Source organism: Pleurodeles waltl, chromosome 10 (assembly GCF_031143425.1).
Source record: "Pleurodeles waltl isolate 20211129_DDA chromosome 10, aPleWal1.hap1.20221129, whole genome shotgun sequence".
NCBI lineage: Eukaryota > Metazoa > Chordata > Amphibia > Caudata > Salamandridae > Pleurodeles > Pleurodeles waltl.
This window is the reverse complement of record NC_090449.1, coordinates 1,008,351,779-1,008,371,290: the sequence shown is the minus strand read 5'-3', so window position 1 is coordinate 1,008,371,290 and position 19,512 is coordinate 1,008,351,779. Positions and strand designations below refer to the sequence as shown.

The window sequence follows — 19,512 nt, the reverse complement described above, 5'->3', positions numbered from 1 at the left end:
CGAACAATCAAGCGTTTCATTCAAAATAGTCAACAGGGTCGCAAGAAGCGTGTGGAAAAACCAAGGCGCAAAATAACTGGCCATGAACTGAGAAAAGTCAAGCGTGCAGCTGCCACGATGCCACTTGCCACCAGTTTGGCCATATTTCAGAGCTGCAACATCACTGGAGTGCCCAAAAGCACAAGGTGTGCAATACTCAGAGACATGGCCAAGGTAAGAAAGGCTGAAAGACGACCACCACTGAACAAGACACACAAGCTGAAACGTCAAGACTGGGCCAAGAAATATCTCAAGACTGATTTTTCTAAGGTTTTATGGACTGATGAAATGAGAGTGAGCCTTGATGGGCCAGATGGATGGGCCCGTGGCTGGATTGGTAAAGGGCAGAGAGCTCCAGTCCGACTCAGACGCCAGCAAGGTGGAGGTGGAGTACTGGTTTAGGCTGGTATCATCAAAGATGAGCTTGTGAGGCCTTTTCGGGTTGAGGATGGAGTCAAGCTCAACTCCCAGTCCTACTGCCAGTTCCTGGAAGACACCTTCTTCAAGCAGTGGTACAGGAAGAAGTCTGCATCCTTCAAGAAAAACATGATTTTCATGCAGGACAATGCTCCATCACACGCGTCCAAGTACTCCACAGCGTGGCTGGCAAGAAAGGGTATAAAAGAAGGAAATCTAATGACATGGCCTCCTTGTTCACCTGATCTGAACCCCATTGAGAACCTGTGGTCCATCATCAAATGTGAGATTTACAAGGAGGGAAAACAGTACACCTCTCTGAACAGTGTCTGGGAGGCTGTGGTTGCTGCTGCACGCAATGTTGATGGTGAACAGATCAAAACACTGACAGAATCCATGGATGGCAGGCTTTTGAGTGTCCTTGCAAAGAAAGGTGGCTATATTGGTCACTGATTTGTTTTTGTTTTGTTTTTGAATGTCAGAAATGTATATTTGTGAATGTTGAGATGTTATATTGGTTTCACTGGTAATAATAAATAATTGAAATGGGTATATATTTTTTTTGTTAAGTTGCCTAATAATTATGCACAGTAATAGTCACCTGCACACACAGATATCCCCCTAACATAGCTAAAACTAAAAACAAACTAAAACTACTTCCAAAAATATTCAGCTTTGATATTAATGAGTTTTTTGGGTTCATTGAGAACATGGTTGTTGTTCAATAATAAAATTAATCCTCAAAAATACAACTTGCCTAATAATTCTGCACTCCCTGTATACGTTGCTCGCATGACGGAATGTAATCTGTGAATAGTCAGTTTACTTGTGAGATGTAAAATGGTCTCTTGTGCGTTGCAAGGCAATGCCTCCACTAAAGGCAGAAAGATGCACCAAGCAGTCAACAGCGCTAGGTGAGACAGAAACATCTTTGTGGAGCCAAAACCCTCTCTATCTACATTTTAAAAGAATTTGTAACAACAGGCCAGCTGACGGCTGTTAAAGGGTTGCTTTATTCCGTGTAGCATCTATTTTTCAGATGCTTTTCGCAGCAGTTGATCTGCACTGCTGCCAATAGGTTTGACACTTCAATGACACGCCTGATTTTCACGCCATAACAAAGTTAAACCTATTGTCTTTACCAGTGCCTTCTACTTCCTGTATGATTGGTTATGAGAAGCTAAAAGCTGGTAGGAAATATCTGTGTAAAAACAGAAGATAATGCAACTTGAGCTCAGCTCCTAAAAGGCTACATAACTATAAAGGAGATAAATACTTCTGGTGGATGCTTTGTCCCTACCGTGTGCGTCTAGATGACCCCCTTAATGTGTTACCCAAACCAGGTAACATCACCAGCTGCAAGCAAAATTGCAAGCACTTCACTTTCAGACTGAAGGCCTGATTTAGAACTCAGCAGACTGGCTACTCCATCACAATCGTGACGGATATCCCGTCTGCCAAAATATAAATCCCATTATTTCTTACGGGATTTAGATTTTGGCAGACAGGATATCTGTCAATGTTGTGATGGAGTAACCCGTCCGCCATGTTCTAAACGAGGCCCTAATTTCCTCGTCTCCCGTTGCCGCCAGTAGCGTTGCCCCCTGCTGGTGCCTCCTGTGTCCATTCCTGAATATCATTAACAAGAGAGTCATCAAACAGAATCAAACCCATTGGTCGCCTGCGGCATGAGGGAGGAGGAGATGGAGTAGAGGCAGGGGGGCACTGCAGTTGCTAGGCCAGTCTACTGGGCAGCGTCTGGGAAGTGGTGGCCAGAGCTTCACTTTCCCGAGACTGGATTAGATCCATAGGGATGGGTGTGTCCATGGTGCAGCATGCCAGTAACCACAAAAAGAGAGATGTGCTGAAGTAGCTCATTTGCAGACCAACTGTGGCACCACCAGTGAGTGCCCCATCTCCCACCATCCCAACCAAATGCAGTGCACTCTAGCACACGCCCCTCGGCCAACACTCAGGTCACACCTCCACCACCCCAAAGTGGACACTATCACAATCTTCAGCCGTCACAGTATCAGCCAGGCACCAGCACAGTGGCAATACCACTTATGCCATGGGACAGGCCTGCCTTCTAGTTATGCTAACAAAAAAGCTTGGGCAATACTTAACAGAAGGCATTCACCCTTAGGGCCTCAGATTATGATGAGATATTACCTCTTTTCTAGCACGTGCACTCCCCACTGTGTCGATGGCCTTCGCAGCTTTCAGCGTCAGCAGTCGTGCCTGCTCAATGGCAATACGACTCTCCGCAATCCAGTGGGCCACAACCTCCTGTAGAGACCACAAAGAAAGAGGTATCAACAACACGCAAGTTACTGGCCAGCTTTACTTAGATTTAAATCGAGGTCAATGCTGATAACCACAATTGAGCCTAGAATTTACAATAGGTTATAAAAAATATGACATCAAACTTCATTACACAATTTTTTAGACATCGCTTGTATTAATTACATACAAACTTGTGAAGGAAGGGACATTTAGAGTTGGGGGTAATGCAACATCTGTTAAAAATCAGAAGCAGTCCGGCCAGTCTAACTTATGGCCCCCATCTGCTTTAGAGGTAGGTGAACAGGTTTGATTTAAAAAAATGCAGCTGGTCTGTTACGGCAATTTTTCTGACAGTGCTAGCAGGCTAAAACCTGTAGTCTTGCTCATCCCAACATTCCTCATCCATCAATTCCATTGTTTTGTAAAAATGAGCCTTCTGAGTATGTGTTGACCGTATGACTATCAAACAAACCTACTGCTAACAATATACTTAGAGTGGACTTCTAGTCTTCCCTTTCCTTTGACCAGCTTCTTTCAGCCACTGGCTAAAGACTCTACAATCAAAACCTGGCTCAGCCCATTGCAGTGTTTATCTCTTCTCTATTGCTATTGGCTCTTTGAGTGCATCCTTCCACCTCTGCTAGAGTGCTTGCTTTGATCTGCATGAGCAACTACTTTACAGCTAAAGTCCTCTCAGCAATCTGCCGACTCCTCATATGTCTCTTGTTCCAATGCAGGGAACTTTTAAGACATAGGCAAAGTGGGTGATTTCCCAAGGCCTCCGCCTTCCAAGGGCTCTCCCTGTGAAAATTAACTTCCTCTTTAGCTCACTTCTGTCTATTTTTGTACCTTAATTGTTAGCATATAATTCAATATTGTTTGGCAATATAGGGCTTAAATTCCCATAAATGGGTAATAAAATTCACAGTTATTCCGAACAGGAGCCCCCAAAATATTTCTTGCCTGGGCCACCCGAAATCCTTAAGATGACACTGCTCCAATATGCTGACACTAAGTGCTAGCATGAAAAACCCAGACCAATTGCCTTTGAAAATTAGGGGCATATTTTCAAGCTCCAGTGGTGCTGTGCACTGCACAATATTTACAAAGAGGCGCCAAGCCACTTTTTTGTGACTTAACATCACCTTGTAAATATGGGCCGCCCCGGACAGAGTGTTCTGCGGCAGAGGGGCTTGCAATAGGCGTTGCTGTGGGCACTCCACCCCAACACCCATTGCTTCAGATGCTGCCCCAGATTTACAAGGAATCATAAATATGAGGCAGCGCCAAATACTAACGCCACCCCAGGGGTGGCATTAGCATGCCGCAACAAGGAGAAATACTTTTATTTCTCCTCGTTTTTGCTTTTTCATTGTGTGATGCATTCTGCAGCACAAATAGAAAGAACAAAACACCACAAATGATTGTTTATGTGCACATAAACAATCATTCAATAATGATGATTTGCTACTTGTACGTGTACTGCGTTCTGCAGCACACACAGAAGTGCCAAATCGCCATTGTAGATTGTTTAATGTGCAGGAAGGGACACCTTCCTGCAGATAAACAATCTTTCCCTTCAACCCAGACACCCTTGCACTTTGGTGAAAGGATGCCTGCGTTGGCAGCTAAATTTAGTGCCCGCGCTAGAGAAAACACGGGTATGCCATATTTTTGTTAATATGGCGCATTCCTGTGTTTCAGAAGTGACGCAACGCTGCCAATTTTGGCGCAGCGCCACGCTGCACAACTGTCTAGTAACTATGGGGGTTATTACAACTTTGGAGGAGGTGTTAATCCGTCCCAAAAGTGACGGTAAAGTGACGGATATACCACCAGCCATATTACGAGTCCATTCTATCCTATGGAACTCGTAATACGGCTGGTGGTATATCCGTCACTTTTGGGACGGATTAACACCTCCTCCAAAGTTGTAATAACACCCTATATCCCTTAATGTTTGTGTAAGTAGAATAAAAATTGTAGCATCACAACCAAAATGTGTCAACCTGTTTTTCAAAACCAGTGCACTTTTATTAGTAACAATTAGCCTGAAGCTCAAACCTTTTCAGAGATATACCCTTCCTGCAAACTTTGATCCATATCTGCTCACTTGCATGATCTCCTCAGCACGTTGCAGAGTTGAGCATTCTCCTATCTTACTGAACAGATTTAGAATTCCATCCCTTTTCCCCTGCAGACACAACTCAATCATCTGGTTCTACACCTCTGTTCTCCCCTCCCTTCCTCTCAGTGCTGTTCTGCTTCTGAATTCCTTTTTCACTCGTGTTTATTCACAGGAAAAGGTCAAACATATCTACTACTGGGGCCCCTTTCAGGGAAAGAAAGATTGGAAACACTGCCCCTGACAGGGTGAGCCTTAATATCAGAAAGGGGATCTTTGCACCTCTTAGCACAGTTCCACAAACCGCATGATCCACCCACAAGTGATGTACTAATGATTCAGACACAGTGGTACCAGAAACAGCAGACTGTCCACTTTGTACTGCAGATAGTGAGAGGTGACGAAAGCTCATTGTCCTTTTGCGATCCAGCCTGTGCACTTACCCTGCGAGTTGTGGAAGAGGAACAACAATGAAATCTGAATCTTTGGGTTGAGATGGAAATAGCACACTGCAGTTTTACAAGCAAAACAGTTTCATCTTGCAACACAATATGTTCACCTCTGGTTGACAAATGGAACCGCCATCTCTCCAACACTTCTCGCTACCATGATTACAATCAATACACAGTTTTCAGGGTTACTCATAGGAAACAACAAGAATGCAGGGGCACAAGTCCCATCAAACTGTTTAGCATTATGTTAGGGGCACAGCGGGTAAATGCACCCATCCTTCCATTCATGTACGCACTTATTCATCTAAACATCCATGAAATCAGGGAAATGCACAGACAGCATCTGTCCACCCAAATGCTATCCTTTACCCTCTTAAAAACAAAAAAGCATCAACTTGTGGGATCATTTCTCACAAAGGGATGAGCTTGAGATAGGCCTCAGAGTACACAGAGTCACTTTGCACCCCATGTGTATGATGCGGGCAAGTGAGCTGCACTCTTTACTCCCAGAGGTGCCAACTTCTGAGCGGGCACTGATGCTCGAGCCCGAGCAACATTGAAACTGGGGGCTCCAGGAAGCTCACTGAAGCCTAAGATTTGCTCTGGATCAGAGGCTCCAGCAGTAATAGGTTCTTTTAATTGTAAATTCTGACATCTTATTCCTTGACCTGCACTGAGCCTATAGTCTTTTACTCCATTATTTTCTTTTGTGTGCCTTGTGCCTGGGTCTTACTGATAAAGCTGATGTCATGACCTCAACTGGCAATGGGATAGTCCTGGCACTTCAAGGAGGCATTGAGGTGCAGTACAACACTGAAACCCTTGGTCGCCCATCCTCATGGTCTACCACAGATCTCTAATGTAGGGACCAAAATAGAACACAGGAAAGGGGGAAAGGACTGAGGACAGAGAAGCAACATGCTCCAGCCATACCCACACTGTGTGCCATGGACAAGTTCACTTCTGGCTACTGTATATCTGTATTTTCTGTGTTCAGGTGCTGGTCCGCTTACGGGATAGGAAGGGTGGAAGGTGAATGGGGTCTTGTTGGAGGACCAGAGACAGAGGGAGAGAGAGAGAGACGGCCCGTCAGGACACACTGCAGGAGTACGTGAAGAGGGGCCAGAGAAGCATCACGGGGACGCATCTAACCCATGCACTAGTGAAGAGGTCTTACGCCCATTAAAGAGTGAAACTCCATACTCCAAGAACCAACAGCTGATCAGTGCTGGCACATCAATATGTGAATGACATGTACAACAATCATTGGCTAAATGGGGCCCATTTTTTTATGCCCGACCCTTCTCTGTGTATAGATTGAAGTAGTTCTGTAAAACAGATCTATAAATATCAACACATGATTTTTGTTTTAGGGGAATGTGGGGAACTTTATAAAATATCTCTTCTCTGACTCCATCTTCCCGTCTGCCTGGTACACAGCCAAGAACACTTGACTGAAGGCAGCTGTTGAGAATCTAAATAGATTTTTGTATGTGAACTTCAAGCATTTTGGCAAGTTGCATTGTTTTTCTCTTCAGAAGAGCACTTGATATTGTAATAGCATGCATGCCAAGCATGGCCTTCATCAGTTATTGATGTTACTCTGATGTTTTCAGCACTTGTCAGAATTTCCAAGCAGTTCTTGTATGGTGGGCTTCAGCATTCACTACTTAATTGATAATTTACGCATTGTTTTTGAAAACTAATCCCCACTGGGAAAATGTGCTTCTTATATAAAGTAAAGGGATTTCTAGAACTAATGGAGAGAAATACGGCCAAATGCATTTTTTTATTATTTTGTTTTTTCATAAGACTTCAAACACAGGATACTTTACATTTCCATGTAGACACAATCAGCAGTACGTCCAATAGAATTTTATTGTGTATATTATAAGTGTTTTCTCCTAAACCATCTTCTTACAGAGAAGCTGCAGAAGAGCAGTTAGGGTTTATTGTTGTGGGCATGATTTAGAGGTTGGCGTACGGTGTGGCGGGGGCTTTATGGTCGTCACAGTGTCTTTACTCTGCCACCCCACAGTGAGCTCGATGGGTTTGTATGAACCACCCTGATGGCAGTTCATACAAAGCCCTTTAAAAGTTTTGTGTGGGTTCAAAACTACTAAAAGGTCTTACTTTTCCAAAAATGAATTCCCAGTGCAGGAGTTTGTTTTTGGAACATTAAATACTAAAGGCCCCAACGCCACTGGAACTTTCTCCCATGGTGTGTTGGGGGGGGTCATACCAGTACCATAACGCCTAGCAGGGTATAAAGGCATGTGAGTGGAGATCACATTGCTAAAAGGCTCAGCCACCGTGGACAGGACGGCAATGGTTGAAACGCGTAGGTGTTATGCTGATGTCAATTAAACAAACTGGAAATTAAAGCTACCAGGAGGGCAGCGTCTGATTTTGGAGTTTGAAATTTAATTGGGGATAATGATCATATCTCCAAGGCTGCAACAGTGCACAGTTTTTATGACCAGTGTGCTTTGAATAAATAAATATATATATATAGATATAGATATAGATATATATATAAATTCACTGAAAAAAACAAAGGTTACAGGGACGTTATGGTTAGAAAATAGAATTAAACAAGCATTTTCAATGCAATGGGTCTCGCGTTTGCTCGAGTTAGAGCTATTAGCTTTGTAAATTCCTAACCGGTCTTTTCTTGCCACATAAATTGAAAATGAAAAGTAAAACAGTTCACATAAGCAAGTCAATTCAAAGCGCCACGGCTGCCATGAGCGTGAGCGTTATTGGCTCCCTGCGTGAATGTCTAGAAACGATCGCGGCTGGGATCAAAGGCAAACCGGAAGAGGGGCCGTCACACGCTGTAACAGGAGGAAGCCTGATGTAGTGTGATGGCCCACAAAGATGTCCACTTAGTGAAATCCCCTGGGAGAGAACTCAGCACACAAAGTTGGGACATTTCACAAAATGCACCAATAAAAATGAAGTATTTAAAACAAGCACAACAAACAACGAATAGCAAGATTGGGTGTGGTTAAAAGCTGACAGGGAGGTTACAACAGGCCAGAGCGCATGTGCGTTCCACCCTAAAAAGATCAGTTGCTTCAAAAGCATAGTGCTAATACATTTTCAGGAAACAGGGATAGGTTACATATGCGCAAATACACTCCTTTGATGCTCTGCAATTTAAACCCAAATTAAAAAGTGCAACCTATTTCACTTACGAAACACAGTTTGTTTTAAGTTATAGTGGCAAAAACATTTGCAGCCGGTAATCCTTTAGTTACCTGTTAGCAGTGCTTAATTAGTGCTTGTTGTTTCCGGTGCTGAGCACCGACACTTATTTTTGAGGGCCGGCGCTTATTCTTCTGCCCTTACATTTGCTGCGAGCAAAAGACATATGGGAAAGACAGAAGAAGAGAAAATGAAAAAGCGTCACAATGGGAGAAAGCAGAAAGCTGCAAGAGTGGTCTGAAGGGGCAGGGAGTGGCTTTAAAGAGATTGAAGAGGCCCGAGATGGCCTCAAGATTACGCTGCTTCAGTATTCTGTGTCCCATATTTAATTGCAGCAGCCACGTGTTTAAGAGGAGGGCTTTGAGCACCGGCACATTTTATATACAAATTAAGCACTGCCTGTTAGCACCTTTTCAGGCTGAGACGTATTCACACCTTTGCTTTGAAATCGGCGCCGGGGTGGAGTGCGATGTACCTAACAAGGAAGAATACTTGCAGGCTTTGATTTGGAAGGGGCGTAATCCAATGTATGAAGCAATACGTTAGCAGGCCTATAAAGTTAGGCATCACAAAATCACTAAGCGTTTGTGTTTTTTGCAGAGACAAGCGAATAGCCTAAAATACTATAAATCAAAGGATGTCAAACCTCCCACAGAGAGGGCACTGGTTCCCAAGAAGCAAAGTCTGTCGCTGTAAATCGTAAACCACATATGCTGTACAACGAAATGTTTTCTGAAGTACACATGGCAGGGTCGCCTTTGGGCACGTTTTAAAACTATTTCTTTGGTTGATTTAAAGGGATAAGCACAGTGCACCATACCTTTAAAATTCCTTTTTAACAAATTTTTTTTTGCATACTGTGTGAAAGTTTAACTTACAAGACGCATGCTATCTGGAAATATATAGAATTGCTGTGGAGAGAACACTGTGGCAAAGCACAGCAGAGCTGGACACTGATAGTGAATGTTATAGTGACAAGGGAAGGATGGTATGTGGGACGAATAGAATCGGTCTGGAAAGAGAACAGTAGTAAAGCGTACAAGAGAGCTCAGGATGATAGAATTGGATGGTGGTGTTTTTCAGAAACAGAAAACCAATTATTAGGTGTTTCATGCGAGGCAATTTTTTTCTGTTAAAAAATGCTCTTTTTGCTGTATAATTGTGGGTTATTAAGCACTAAATACAGCCACATAAATAGGTGTGCTTAATATCAATTGTAGCGCTGAACTAGCCACGTGTTGGAAATCCGTCAAAACCAATGCGTTAAATCTAAAAAGCGCATACACACATTCCCTTTTTGATAGGAATGTTTAATAAAAAGTTAGTTTAAGCTCCGAAACAAAAGACACGCACAATGCATGGTAAACGTGCATTCACATGCTACCTTCTGTCTAGAAAATCATTGTTTATGGATACATTTTGCAAACACACTAACATTGTAACAATGCCTTGAAGCTGCCACAAGCCGGAATAAAAGAAAGTAATGAACGGTGCTGCCTTCTTTCTCACTTTTGTAACAAAAAAATACACAACTCGCAAAATCTCGGAATGCAAATATTATGAATTGCTTCCTGACAACAATGTGAAGTACTTCCCAAGCTTCTTGGAACTTCAAAGACGCTCGCAACAGTTTACAGCTCATGTCCAAGAAATACTACCGCACCACTTTACTGTCTGATTATGTAGCCCTGTAGATTAAACAGACCTCAGTGGGAAGCAGGCTCGGTTGCTTTCCATAATAGAGAGTCGATCTGTCAGCCTTGAAATATTACGCTTACATTAAAGCCCTGTGGATTGAAGACAGGCGTTTTTATTACTGCGCTTCAGAAAACCCCTCGTGGCCACTGCAAGTTTACATGAAAGCGTTATAGATACAAGCATTTCGCGGGTTTCGCATTTACTCGAGTTAGAGCTATTAGCGTTGTAAACTCCTAACTGGACTTTTATTGCCACATACATTACAAGAGAAACAAGCATTTGGAATGCAATAGTCTTGTGTTTGCTCGAGTTAAAGCTCTTAGGGCCAGATGTAGCAAAGGGTTTTACCCATTCTGTGTCTATGGGAAAATTAGTTGGTACATATGGCCCTTAGTGTTGTAAATTATTGACTGGACTTTTATTGCCACACAGACTGAAAATAACAAGAGGAAGAGAGCTAGAGCAAGCTGACCCTGGAAACGTCCCTCTCTGCTGTTGGTTTATGTTTACAGAGGGAGCTGGTGGGGAGGAGGGGCTGATCAAACACCCACAGTGTAAGACAAACAGGCCAATACTGAAAGAAAATGTCCCCTTCAGAAGAGATAAACAGGACATAGCATAATTATACAGTACTTTGTGCTGCTCCCAAAGAGAAAAAGGCAGGACAAAGAGGCAGAATTGACCACTAGCAAGCAAGGACTTTTGAATGACAGGGGAACCAACAAATGAAATCACTGGAACCCACAGTATAAGTATACTTAAAAAGTATACAAGTTAAACGCTACGCTCAACCTAAAAACCACAGACACTCACTTAAAAAACCCAAAGGTTACAGGGACGTTATAGTTAGGCTCACATTTTAAACGTACAAATCCATATTAATTCATCAGTTATAGTTAGAGTTAAAGTTATTTCAAGTAAATATAACTCATGCCTTAAGGTAACTATAACTTGCGTCCTCGCCATGCACAGTTTTTTCGTAAAAGTCTTTACTGCAAATATTACATTGATATGATTAGTGATGTTATCAAAGATGTCATGAGTGATGTAATTTGTGGGGTAATTAGCAGTGCATGGTGAGGGCGTGAGTTATAGTTACCTAAGGGGTAGCGAAGTGTTTACTGTGGCTTGGCTGCAGCTGTCAAAGCTGCAGCCAAGTCACAGCAAACAGCTATGTCTCGGGGTGGGTACCCCGGGATATAGCAGGAGCCAGCCCTGGGGCCGTGGTGGTCTCCACGGCCATCAATACCTCCACGAGGGGGCGCTGTGCGGCCCCCCTCCAACATGTGTAGCCTCAGGTAGGTGATGGTCCCCGGGGATAATGGGTGTCCGAAATGGACCCCCTATAAGAATTTCTAATATAGCCCAGTAACATTTTTTTACTGCAAATAGTACATTGATATGATTAGTGATGTTATCAAAGATGTCATGAGTGATGTAATTTGTGGGGTAATTAGCAGTGCATGGCGAGGGCGTGAGTTATAGTTACCTAAGGGGTAGCGGAGTGTTTACTGTGGCTTGGCTGCAGCTGTCAAAGCTGCAACCAAGCCACAGCAAACAGCTATGTCCCGGGGGTGGGTACCCTGGGATATAGCAGGAGCCAGCCCTGGGGGGTGGTGGTCTCCAGAGCCATCAATACCTCCACGAGGGGGCGCTGTGCGGCCCCCCTCCAACATGTGTAGCCTCAGGTAGGTGATGGTCCCCGGGGATAATGGGTGTCCGAAATGGAGCCCCTATAAGAATTTCCAATATAGTCCCATAAATTGTTTTTACTGCAAATAGTACATTGATATGATTAGTGATGATATCAAAGATGTCATGAGTGATGTAATTTGTGGGGTAATTACCAGTGCATGGCAAGGGCGTGAGTTACCTAAGGGTTAGCAGAGTGTTTACTGTGGCTTGGCTGCAGCTGTCAAGTCTGCAACCAAGCCACAGCAAACAGCTATGTCCCGGGGGTGGGCACCATGGGACATAGCAGGAGCCAGCCCTAGGGGGGTGGTCTCCAGGGCCATGAATGGCTCCACGATGGGGGCCGCGTGGCCACCCTCCAACATGTGTAGTCCCGGGGAGGTGGTGATCCCAGGGGGGCCTGCAGGCCCTTGCACCTTATTGGTTAACTGCCCCAGGGAGCTGGTGGTTCCCGGGGCAATGGAGGGGGACCACGTGACCCCTTCATCCAATTCCTGTAATGCCCTGCGGGGAGGTGGTCCCCAGGGCACAGGTCCCCCCTCTGGAAATATTTTAATATATCGCCCCAGGGAGGTGGTAGTCCCAGGGACAGAGGGGGAGGTCACCAGACCACATTCTAAAAGCATTTCGCCCTGGGGAGGTGGTGGTCCCTGCGGTGCCCGAAGGCTCCCCCTATTAAAAGAAAACAGTGCCTCTGGAACCTGGTCCACTCAGGGGCTTATTTAAAAACAAGCGCTTGAGCCCATGCTTGTTTCTTTTAATTCTTACAGCGAATTTGTGACCCCCATCATGATTTTGCTGTAATTTTTTTTTCAAATGCTTTTTTAGCACTGGGGGGATCCCTTTGGGACCCCAGCATCAATGCTAAGGGGTCAGGGTGTTCATACCCTGGCCCATTTTGTTTTTTTATTCTTTTTATTTCTTCCTTATTGAAGTGTTAGCAGCCAATCAGATCTCAGCACGAGATCGGGAGGTGTTGCAAATCCTTTGTGTCCATAGATATACAAATTTGGATTTTCTTAAATTTCTTAAAAACTACTGAATGTATTTACACCAAATAACAAAAAGGGCCCTTTCTGGACCAAGAGCTACCTTTCTGCCAAATTTGGGGTAATTCCGTCCAGTGGTTTTCGCTGTTCAATTATTCCTATGAGAATTAACATTGGAAATGCTCTAAATTTCACCCTCCCCCGTCATCTCGGCCTGCTTGATAGATCACCCCAAAACTTTCCAGAAAGCAGCTCACGTGACTGTCGAATTTTATTGGAAACGTTTGTGAAGTTTCATCATGCGGCACCAAAGATATAGGCAAGCAAAAAACAGCTTTTCCTATAGAAACTAGGTCCTAACTATCTGGTAGTGACCGCCACTAGGTAATATATATATATTCCGTTAAAAAAAACTAAGTTTACAGGAATGTTATACTTGGGTTCATATTTTACACGCACAAAACCATAGAAATTCAGTAGTTATAGTTATCTCAAGTTACTATAACTCGTGCCCTAAGGTAACTAAGATGCACCCCCCCACAGTTTTTCATCAATAATTTGAAAGAAAATGTTGCACTGATATTATCAATTATCAATAACATCATAGAAGATGTTAAGAGTGATGGGAATTAGCAGTGCATGGCGAGGACGCAAGTTATAGTTACCTTAGGGCACGAGTTTTAGTTACTTGAGATAACTGAAAAACAAGGTCACCTCTTTCAATAGGAGGAGGTGGAAGATTAGGACATTTAAACAAGGTGGCATGGAGCACCTGAAATAGACCAATCAGCCTCCAATTGGAAAATGATTCCAAAAATGATTCCAAAAAGAATATTAAAATCACCAACTGCCTTGACCATATCCAACAGTGGATGAGACACATTTTCTCTACCTTAATGGAGAAAACCCCAATAATGTTTTAACGAGCACCAAATAGGTATGTATCTACATTTGCCTTACTCCAGGGTTTTGGGATTTCCCCCATTACAACTGAAAAAGTCAACAACCTAGGAATTATTTTGAAGTGAGAACTTTTATTTGCCCATCGAATCAATGTGATTAAAGGCGTCTAATTGCAGCTTTCCATGTGCCACAAAATTCTTCCTCTTTTATGCTTCCTGGCAAATAGATCTTACAAAAGGCCTTGATATGGGATCTTCTGCAATGCACTATATTCTGGACTGCCTAAGAAACTTATAGACAAAGTAAATGAGGCTGCCACAGCCGGCTCTCATTGGAGAGCAGATGCAAATACTGAATTATCCATGCAGCATAAAGGAAAAAAGGGGATTTACTATCCCCTCCCAATATACCCACATGAGAATCGTCAATTGAGCATCAGTACATCTTATTATCGAACTCTCCTTCAAACAGCTCAAAAAATCAGGGCCCAAATAGTGGAATCCCTTCGACTCTCCCCTTAAAGGAGCAAAATCTTGGCTTTTCGTATATATTTGGAATACAGTGATGTTCATTTGCAAACAAGTGTCTTTTGCTACTTTAGTAATGGAAGGGAACATCTAATCAACTAATAAACGGTTATGTTGTTACTATCACCCGAGTGCAGACAACTTTGTAATTCTATTATACCCCCTTTTAGGTCGGGTCTACTACACAGCACATGTGCTGCCTATTGTGAGGCGTATTGTGGGCTTATCAGGAACATAATAGGGTTTGGAAACCATGCATTGCTTACCACTGGTTGGCCTTCTTGCCACTCATCTGCCTGCTTCTTATCTGTGTCCTAGTTTGTCAATCTTGTCAGTCTTGTGTTTGACCCTTAAATGGAACATAGCCTTGTTGCTATCTCTTTTGATTGCTCCCCCTTCTATGCTTCCACTTGCTTCTCAGCAAGCACTACTTTTTTCTTTTAGGTTAAGCACTCTGTAGAAGTCCATGTGTTTTCCAGTTCTCTTCTTCATGTACTTCTTCCCCCCCCTGCGCCCCATGTTGCTCACTGTCATCTGTATGCTTCTCCCCAACAAAGTGTTGCTTCAGTCCCTGTGAGTTCCCTGTTGCTTCTCCCCACACACCCCCTTCCTTCTAGTCCATTGCATTTACTGTCTACTTCCACCCTGTGCTCCTTCCATTCCCACCCTCTGTGTTGCTTTCCTCCACCCACACCCTCCTTTTCTGTTGCCCACTGTTTCTCCTCCGCAGTCCCAAGTTGCTCCTCCTCACCCTCACCGGACCACCGCCCACCAGCATCCTCCATGTTGCTCCTCTCCACCCGCACCCTCCTTGATGCTCTGCCCCAATTGCATTTCGAAAAAACACTTTTACACTTTTTTTATTTTTTTATATATTGATCTAACACTGATCGGAAAATACAAAGAAATAAGTCAGCTGGATTATTTTGCAGGTGCCCGCATGTGTGGTGCACACACTTAAAAAATGAGGTGGCGTGGAAGTTTTTTTTTCTTTTCTTATTTAGCTTTGCTGTACTGCATCGCTAAAGAATATTTACAAAGCCAGCAAGTCTCAAAGGCGAAGCCTATTGACTTTGCCAATGCTTGTTAAATATGCTTGTTTGCCCCGGTCCATTTGGCCAACAGTAGAGAAGAGAAGAAAAATAATGGAAGAAAACAGAGCAACAATCAAAGAAATGATGATGGATACAACGATATTTACCTGCAAGCAATGGCAAGGTACAACGAGAATAGATCTGAGAGTGATATTCCGCGATCGACAGAAAAACCAATGACCATAATGTCACAATTTTATAAACATGACCCATCCTCCTGGAGTACATTAAGCTACTAAAGGCAGTTAGTATGGGCCTACAACCCACTGTAGATTGCTATATTTGAAGAAATTCAGCACCAGACATAAGTAGTGAATACTATAAAAAGCCTGAAGAAATCACACCTGGTTTGATGCCTGGAAAGAGGGCCACACTGCATTTGAAAAGTCTTGTGCACCCTTAAGACAATGAACAGAGGGTTGGGATGGATTAGGGACACTAGCACATTGTTGGAGGCAAATGAGAATGATCAACCCCTTGAAACTTTACAGCATGACAAGAGGTATTTTGAGGCAGCGCACACGACTCAGTGCATCATATGACTCCAAAGCATGGAAATAATTATCTTTATAGAAGAGCTTAACGTATCTCGAACATACAACTATAACCAACCCATACTTACAAAGAAGTGTTGCCAATGTCAGAACCTTTTCTTCAGCATGTTAATGGCATTTTGCCTCCTTGGTGTTTATTTCATAACAACATAAAAAGTGCTTGCATGTTCTTGTGACCCATAGGAAGGAGAGCTATCAAAATGAATTTCCAATCTTTGCACTGGTAGTACACACTGTTAAGGATCATAGGCTGCCTTTGCACAGTTCTAACATGGGACACTACTTATTAAAGAAAAACTTGAAAACCTCAGTTCTGAAGAAAGTACTCATATGAGGAGAGGTACTGCTGTTCGGAGCTTTTATACTTAAGGCTGTGAGGCTATGTTAAGGGAGGAGCCCTTGTTTTCTTACAATGTGATAGAGCCTGCAATATTTCAGATCTCCCTGACATGTTTATATGTAGCAATTCTTGAGAGCAAAGAAATAAAGGGATTTGAAAACACTGAATCTAGTGCCAAATCCAGATGATGTTCTGTCTGGATATATGATTTGTATAATTAATCTTCTGCCAATGTCACTAGTACCGGGTCAAAATATTAAGGTGAGCACTTACCCACACAAACTACCAATAGTGTGATCTCAAAGTGACGTGGTACTGCTTTCTTAGCTGTGGCTAGCAAAAGCATTCTGTTAAAGCCACAGCAGAGTCAGGAAGGAAGTGCCTAGCAGCTGCAAAAAAAGTAGATTTACAAGAAACAAAATTTAGAGACTTATTTAGAGTTTGGCAGAAAGGGTACTCTGCCACAAAGATGGTAGAGTATTTTGGCCGCCATTCGTGTGGTTCATCTGTTCTATTTCGAGTCAAGGAACCACCATGATTCTGGCAGCAACGCCTTCATTCAAACCTTTGACCATTGACAATATGACATTGATCAAAGTCCCTCAAACTGCAAAGAATGCTGATGTAATTTTTTCCTGTTTGAGAACAGCAGGAAATACCTGGTGGTCCTAGCAAATAAATGGCTCCCACAAGCTGGAAGAAAACGCCCAGTGTGTTAGGGCCATTTTTTTTGTTTTCAATAACAAAAAGTGGGAGCTTTTAAAAAAAAAAAAAAAAAACTATGCTGTGCAGACATACACTGACCATGGTGGCTGAACAGCAAAGCTTCAGTGCCTCCAGCAGAGCTGCCATTGTTTCAGCTCTTCAGAAGGCACTGAGAGCTCTGCAGGCGCGGCTCCTCCGTATGGGGGGAGGAGCGTCGCCCCCAGCCAGCAGCAACCGCTGCAAATCCTTTTATATGGAAAGGATAATAAACTCTGTTTGTTATCCTTTCCATGTGATGGGGCAGGGCATTGGGGTGACGAGCTGAGGGGAGTATACTGTGCACTCCCCTCAGAGCGCATGTGTGTTTGGCCAGCCGTCTCGGGCCGGCCGAACATACATGTGCACGGGGCTCTCTCCAGCCCAGCAACATGGTCTGGGCACTCCCAGCCAATCCTGATGCTGCTTTGAGCAGCGTCAGGATTGGCACAGAGCAGGCTGGGAGCCTGTGCCTGCAGTTGACGAGGGACAGAGGAGCGGCACGCGGCAGAGGAGGTAAGAAGAAAAAATAAAATAAAATTTCTCTTGCGTGCCCCGCCAAACCCACGCGAGACTCTCCTGGAGCTCTGTCTGCTTAGCAGAGAATTCAAAACAGGGTGGGCTGCAGTTCACTCTCTGATGACCTGGTGGAATGGAGTACAGCCCGTCATAAGCCCCTAGTTTCCTGGAGAAATACAAAATTTCAAATGATTTTGAATTTTATTCTTGGGGAAAAAATACATTAAAAAAATACATAAACCACTTCATTTCCATGCGATTTCTGATGCAACATTCGGATTGAACTGCTTTACCCTAAGGCATCTTTCACACAAGGGCTTGTGTTTTTTTTTTGGTATGCCGACCATCTGATCTTGACTTTCTGCTAATATGCAACACAAAACTAAAAATAGTTGCAGCTGTTGTACTTTTGTGTGCAATACTTACATGCTCATAAAGTTTCTTCCCGAAGGACTCCCGCTGGCCAGTCCGCTCACACATGATTTGCAGAGCACGTTCGGCCACGCCTATGGTCCTCATGCAGTGGTGGATACGGCCTGGTCCCAGGCGGCCTTGAGCAATCTCGAAACCTCTTCCCTCACCTACATGCAAAAGGATTAAACAATAAAGTGTTTGCTCCACCATTTTCAAAGATATCCCCTTTTTAAAAATTCAGAGGCCCTATGTGATCAATAATTCACCTTTAATCCAAGCTGCATGTGGTTGGTTCAAGGATCATTCTCATCAACCTGATTTTTCCATTTATCCTTACCACGCCTTATATCATCTGCTGAAAGGCTAGTACCTGGTCCAGGGCAACAACCTGCTCTGTTTAACAAGACTAAGGAAGATGATGCAAAAACAGAACTAATAAGGCCTGCCGGGCTGTCCTGTACATAACATTCGGGATGTCCAACCATCCAGTTCTGTACTACTTCCCACAGAGGTTTCTACAGAGCTACTGTATGTTGAGTAGTTTAAAGTATCACTGGAGACCCCAAGGACTAAAATGGGTATCCAATTTTGGATTATTCAGCTGTCATTAATGCTACATTCTATAACCCCCCCCTATTGTGTTTCTTGATATTTGCAGCAGCACCCCACATGCACTAAGTAGCCAGTCAAGGAAACATGGCAGGGTGTAAAAAGGTTAAAAGAAAAGGCAAGATACCTCCTGCGTTCTCATAATGTTATGGTGTCTCAACTGTCCTCTGTAGCTCACCATTGTTATTGTGTTAGGAGCAGTGTTTGTGGTTAAATGAACCCGCCCCTTAAACGTGCTGTACAGCCAGCACCATTACAATTCTTCTAGATTCTGCTAGTAAAACCTCTATGCCTGTTACTGCAGGTGAACAAAGTGCCGCCGTTTGGGGGCATCAGGCAGTGGTCATGTCATCGGCTTGACCATGCAGACCCTTGACAGTTGTTATGCCAAAAAGTCACACTGTAGTCGCAAAGATCAATGCACGAACAATTGGGACACTGAGACTGGAAACCCACATGCAGCGTCACAGCTTCAACTTGGCATTTTTTGCTTTGGTTTGCACCCTTTTATTTTCTAGTCCACATAACAAAAGATGCGGGTGTGTTATAAATCCTACACTGGGTTACAGTCCTATTTAAAATGATAAAATATATATTTTCTTTCAAACCAATACAATGCCTCAGATTGCTTTCCACAACAACCGAGTGATCAAACCTTTCTCTCCTGTTCCCATTTCTCAGTTGCCCAAGATGGTTCTTTCAATTTCACTCCTCTTTCTTAATGATATATCGTGATGTGTTTGTTCTTTATGGTACCCATCTATCACTTCTTCCAGGTTGCACATTATGCCTAGAGCTACTTAACAGTTCTTTAAATTCCTTTTCCCATCCAACTATCTGTCATTTTTACTGGGTCTGCATGCCACCTCTCTGTTGGGTCCAGTATCACTTGTCCAGGCCTCA

General features: G+C 43.5%; 1 protein-coding gene across 1 annotated transcript in view; it reads right to left on the bottom strand.

The window, feature by feature from the left end:
* ACAD11 (acyl-CoA dehydrogenase family member 11) overlaps nucleotides 1-19,512 on the bottom strand; it is a 269,487-nt gene that overhangs the window by 19,335 nt on the left and 230,640 nt on the right. Inside the window, exons 17-18 of the mRNA XM_069211890.1 lie at nucleotides 18,013-18,167; nucleotides 2,629-2,745 (exon numbers count right to left, since the gene is read on the bottom strand). Of these exons, the coding sequence (XP_069067991.1) occupies nucleotides 2,629-2,745; nucleotides 18,013-18,167 (272 nt within the window). The remainder of the gene's footprint in view (nucleotides 1-2,628; nucleotides 2,746-18,012; nucleotides 18,168-19,512) is intronic.